This window comes from Microcebus murinus, chromosome 11 (assembly GCF_040939455.1).
Source record: "Microcebus murinus isolate Inina chromosome 11, M.murinus_Inina_mat1.0, whole genome shotgun sequence".
NCBI lineage: Eukaryota > Metazoa > Chordata > Mammalia > Primates > Cheirogaleidae > Microcebus > Microcebus murinus.
Genome location: NC_134114.1, coordinates 56,878,603 through 56,884,602, shown reverse-complemented (window position 1 = coordinate 56,884,602; position 6,000 = coordinate 56,878,603). Strand labels below are relative to the sequence as shown.

The 6,000-nt window shown below is 44.5% G+C and overlaps 1 protein-coding gene across 1 annotated transcript in view; it reads left to right on the top strand.

The window, feature by feature from the left end:
- Positions 1 to 2,214: 2,214 nt before the first annotated feature.
- ARSB (arylsulfatase B) overlaps positions 2,215 to 6,000 on the top strand; it is a 168,760-nt gene continuing 164,974 nt past the window's right edge. The window contains exon 1 of the mRNA XM_076008139.1: positions 2,215 to 2,605. Coding sequence (XP_075864254.1) covers positions 2,300 to 2,605 — 306 coding nt within the window. The 5' untranslated portion in view covers positions 2,215 to 2,299. The remainder of the gene's footprint in view (positions 2,606 to 6,000) is intronic.

Sequence of the window (6,000 nt, the reverse complement as noted above, 5' to 3'; positions counted from 1 at the left end):
ACACACACAAATTAACTCTTCCACTTGTATATTTTCAGAAGCATTATTAGTATAAGCTTTTATTTGAAAAAACAAGATGTAAGAAGGTTCAGGGTAAGTTTAGCTAGTTTCAGGAGCAGTTGGTTAAGGGAATAATTGTTCCTATAGATTAGCAGCCATTGTTTGGGCAATCTGATTTTTATCAAGAAGCATAGGGAGGAACAGTTATGGGAGAGAAGGACCATAGTGGAAATTCTCAGTTCTTCAAGATCTCTTATAGAGTAAGACTAAAATTTTGAAATCCTTAAATTGTAATTTTTTTCTGTTAAATTTCATTGATTCCACTAGATAGGAAAAGTGGGTATAACATAAATTAATCTATTCATGGAAAGAAAAAATTTATAAGTATATAAGAGGGAAACATTTCATGTGTTAAAGGATAATTCTCAAATTAGAAAGGTAAAATCATGTTGCAGCTCAACGAGGTTCATTTGCCAAGAAGCCAATATGCTGAGCCAGCAGGTTTTTTGGCACAGATCTTTATACCCCATAGCACTAAGCCAGGAGACAGGAGAAAATTCTCAAATCCATCTTGAGAACTTGAGAGAGAGGGTTTTAAAGGATAGCTTGGCAGGCAAGGGATTAGGCAATTAGGTTTGTTAGGGCAAAATTATTAGGAGTATAGGAATCATCTTGTGTGATTTCAGTCCCTGGGGTCACAATTCCAGCTGAGTCGGTTTCTTGGTATGGGCTGCTGGTTGGGGTGGGTCAATCAATCCACTGGAATGCTGGCTCTGGAAAATATCTTAAAAACTATCTTCAGGTTTCAAAACGGTGATGTTATCTATGGAGAAAATTAAGAATCTTTATGGACACCAGTTATAGGGAGAAGAATCTTATGACCACCAGCTGCATGGTACCGGAGTGGCAATTACAGAGGACAGTTACTAATTATTATCATTATTTTTAGCTAGGCCCTTACCATAGCTCTCGTCTTGCACCCTGTTATTGAAGGGCGGTTTCAATTATGACCCTCATACAAATATAAAAGTGAATACATGATAAGATTTTATTTAAATAACTAATCAATGAGGAAACTGGTAAGGTGTTCAAAAGACAATCCAAAGAAGTTATTAGGAATATTAAAATAAATGTGCAAGTGGAGGCCAAACAATTTTTTCCTTGGTGGTGGTGGAGGGGGTGGGTTGTCACTTCTTTGGATAGAGTTCATTTGCATATGTATAAACAAAAATTATTTTCTATTGTCATCATTTATCTACAATTTATAAACATGTAAAATAACTCCCATGGAATCAGACTTGCCTGAAAGGATGTGTTCTCTAGGCAATACAAAACATTTTTGCCTATTCCTGTTAATAGCTATAATCTTTCTCCAGACATAGAGTAGACAAAAAGTCTTGGATAGCAACAGGAATACACTGGTCATAAGGTTAACTTCCCAATTCAGTAAGCACGTGGTTAAAGGGATTTTTTTCCTTCCACCCACAGATATTTTAGGCAAATTTAATATTGTACTTCTCTGATTCACTGTGTGGTCAGGAAACCAGCTCTGAGTGGGCTCACACCTGGATAAGTGAATGAGCTACTTAATGTCCACACACTTCAAAACAACTCCCAAGGCGACCTGGAAGTAGAACTGCATCTTCATAAAGGCACTGGGCAGCCGGACTGTGTATTTGGCCCCGTTTGCTAGTGGGAAGTGGTTTCATGGCTGTACCCTATTCATAAATTAATCTGAAACACCATCTAGACCTCTCCCTCTTCAGGTCCTCTCACCGTCTCCAAGTTGGGCTCTTGAGCTAAAAATGACTCGCTAGTTAAAACATCATGGTTAGGATCTGGAGTCAGAGACTCAACCATTTACAAGCTTTTTTATTCCGAAAAATGAGCACCAATTATAATGCCTAGCTGCCAGGGTTGTTGCAAGATTTACAGGAGCCGAGGGCTGTGAATGTGCTTTGTAAACTGTCAAGTGTTATTAAAGGGAACACATCCCTCTTTTAGGATGCCATGGTGCAAAGTTCATCGATGGGCCTTGGTCCCTTTCAAGCGTCGGCCCAGTTTCCACGGAGGTGGGCTGCGGGGGCCCACGGGTCCGTCGCGGCTGGCTCCTCCCCCGCCACGGCCCGGCCGGTCGGAAGCAGCGGGGGCACGCGCGCCCGGCCTCGCCAGCCCGCGGCCCGCTGGGGGTGCAGTCCCGCGCGGGGGCGGGGCAGGCCCCGGCCGCTCAGTTCCTGCTTCTATCAAGCGGTACCCGGGGCTGGTGGCGCCACAAGCGCCCGGACCGCGGGCCGCTAAGATGGGCCCGCGCGGCACGGCGAGCCTGCTCCCAGGCCCCGGCCCGCGGCGGCCACTCCTCCCCGCCGTCCTCCCGCCGCTGCTGCTGCTGCTGCTGCCGGGCTCGGGCGCCGGGGCCGGCCGGCCGCCCCACCTGGTCTTCGTGCTGGCGGACGACCTGGGCTGGAACGACGTGGGCTTCCACGGCTCGCAGATCCGCACGCCGCACCTGGACGCGCTGGCGGCCGGCGGGGTGCTCCTGGACAACTACTACACGCAGCCGCTCTGCACGCCGTCGCGGAGCCAGCTGCTCACCGGCCGCTACCAGGTACGCCGCGGCCCGCGCTCCGCTCCCGGCCGCTCGCGTCGGCCCTCGGGCTCCCCACCGCACCGCTTCCGGCCCAGCCGCGGGACCGCGCGCGCTGGCAAACACGCTCGGGGTCCCGAGCCGGCTGCAAGCCCGGCGCCTGCGCCCTGGAGACCTCGCCCCTCGCAGGCCGGCGCCCGCCGCGGCCTCTGCGCATGCCCGGCCCAGGCGCCCCGCCTCTCCGGGCGCCCAGCGCGCGTTTGTGTTTCGTTTTCTAAAGCGGGGCGCGGGGTCGGCGTGCGCGCGGCGGGCGGCCCTGGAGTGCGGGCGCGGAGAGGGCGCGGGCCGGGCGCCGGGGGCAGAGCAGAAACAAAGGGGGGCGTTAAAAATGAAAGCGTGCCCGCAGTGGGTGCGACTCCTTTCCCGAGAACCCAGAGGTCATAGGTTAGGACTGTCAGAATACAGATTAAAGTAATTTTTCCAGGTTCTCAGCACCCGTGGAAGGAAACCTGCTTATGCTGGTGTTTCTTGGGCTGCTGACATTTAACCTTGCATTGAACTCCTCTAAGCATCTTCATTAGCTCTTTAAAAGCGCTCTGTAGAGGCCTCTCTGCAGTTAAAAGAGAAAATATGCAAGTAGAGAGTGCAGAGGTGTTAGATGACTTAGGATAGCGAGAACATTTGCATAGTGCTTTGCTGTTTTTAAACTTAATTATTGAAACAGCCCATGAGGTAGTGATTATCTTCAACCGCCTTTTACAGATGAGGAAATAAGCCTGCATAGATTCTATGACATGTTGACAATCACACATGTGATTCATAGAAAGTGGTCACGCTGAGTGTTACGCTTTTCCTGCATCCACTAGTTGTCCCAGGTCTGTAAGACTGGAGTAAAGGGATGTTCTAGCAAAGAAGGAAAGGGAGGCCAGGCATGGTGGCTCACGCCTGTAATCCTAGCACTCAGGGAGGCCGAGGCGGGTGCATCCTTTAAGCTTGGGAGCTCAAGACCAGCCTGAACAAGAGCGAGGCCCGTCTCTACTAAAAATAGAAAGACATTAGCCAAACAACTAAAAATAGAAAAAAAAATTAGCCCGGCATGGTGGCACATGCCTGTAGTCCCAGCTACCCGGGAGGCTGAGGCAGGAGAATCGCTGGACCCCAGGAGTTTGAGGTTGCTGTGAGCTAGGTTGATGCTGCTACGGCACTCTAGCCTGGGCAACAAAGCAAAGTCTCAAAAAAAAAAAAAAAAAAAAAAAAAAAAAAAAAAAAAAGGAAAGGAAGAGAAGGCAAGGTTTGCTGCAAAGGGTTGTGCATTTGCTCTGAAGTAAGAGAACTGAACTCAAGTTGCAAAAGAATGGAAGGGCCATTCATTTCTCCAACTTCCTCCCTTCCAACAGACTTAAACAGAAAAGCAAACACCAACTTCAAAAACCTGTTCCCGTAATTGGCTGCTTTTTGTCCCCCAAAACCCTCCCCTACCAGTCTTGGATAAAAAAATTTGAGGATTTAGAGTATTCCCTAATAAGTGAAGAAAGAGAAGAAGCTAGGTGCTCCCCAAACAGTTTAGAGACCTCTCAGTGTCAAAAAAGCAGGCTACCCTCCCCAAACATTTTTCATGACTTTTTTCATCCACTTTATTTTGTTAAAGTTCAAGAGTCCCAATTAGAAATTACCTTGCATTAGCAAGCATTCCCTTTTAAAGGAGTAAATATTTCAGAGAGGGCTAAGGAGCCACATTGCCTTCAGGTACTAAATGCTGGTACTGTTCTGAGCACTTTACAAGTATTAACTCATTTCCTTCTCACAGTGACCTTATCAGATAGATACTACTATCATCATTTCATCACACCTATTTTATAACAAGGAAGCTAAGGCAGGAAGAGGTTAAGAAATTTGCCCACCATCACAGGACTATAACTGGTAGATGAGAATTTGAACTGGGCATTGTGGCTCCAGGGTTGGTGATTATAACCACTAACCCATATCACAAACTCAGAATTATTAAAAATATCACAACAGCTGCTTCATATGTACTAAGTTATTCCCTATTATTTTTGGACATTTAGGTCATTCCTAAACATCTCAATTTAAAATCAACCTGTAATATTTCTAAGTTAGGAATTGCCTACATTATGTGTAAAATAAAAATGGATTTTATTTCTGAATCATTTGTTGTGCATAATTTTAAACAATAAAATAAGGGACATTTTTGACTATTTCAAAATTAGGTACTTCAAAGAACTGCATAAGTATTGTATCTGTAAACTTGGAAGTCATGCTTTTAAGTTAATGTTTAGAGACTCCTTTCCTATAAGTAACTTTAGAGAAGACAAGCACAATGGTAAGCCTAGACTAACTGATTGGACTTTGTATTCTCATGAAATCCTGAGTTTTTTGGTTTTTTTTGTTTACAGAAGTATGTATTGAATAAAGAGGACCGGTTAGGAATTATGAGATGTAGGTGTCAGTCTTGGCTGTATCCAACTCTGACCTCACTGAATATCATCTCCACATCTGTAAAATAGAGGAGTTGGACTGAACTTTAGGCTCTTTCTGGCTCTAAATTTCTTTGACTCTAAGGCTCTTGTGTCCCTTTGGGCAAGTTTCTCACCTGGCAATATATATTACTATACCTATTAACCCTATTGGTAGAAAAAGAGATTAATCTTGTCCAACACAATACACCTTACAAACTGCATGAGCTACTTGTTTTGCTGCGAGAAACTTATTTAAACAGGAATATAAATTCTGCCTTTTATATTGAGATGTTTAATCATTCAAAATCCTCACAAATGAACCTTTTAAAACCTGTATGCTTTGGTGAAAAATGGATAGAGCCTGGGTGGGGGTCAGGGGGTCATGGGGAGATTGATCAGCGGATCAAGTAAGTAGTTACTGGTCAATCCAGGAACTAGAATTCAGGCCTCTCTATACTCAGGCTAGTCATCTTTCCATGGCGCTGAGATTCACTCATTCATTCATTATTTGAAACATCTTTTTAAAAAAATCTATATTTATTTTTAAAATAGAAAATACATTCACATGGTTTAAAAACTCACAAGTTACTAAAGGGCTTGTATTGAAAATCTCCCCCAACTATACACACACACATACTCTCTCTCTTTCTCATCATCAGTTTTTATATCTGCATAATATTTTATTAAATGGATATATTGCAATTTATTTAACCAGTCACATAATGATGGACATGTAGGTTGTTCCCAGCCTTTTGATATATCAAAGAATGGTGAAGTCAGTACCTTGTATATATCCCATTTTGCACGTTTGAACATATTTATAGGATAAGTTCCTAGAAAAAGGATTATTGGGTTTTAGGGTAGATACATTTGTAATTTTGATAAATATTGCAAAATCCCACTTCAAGAGGTTACACCAATTTACATTTCCACCAGCAA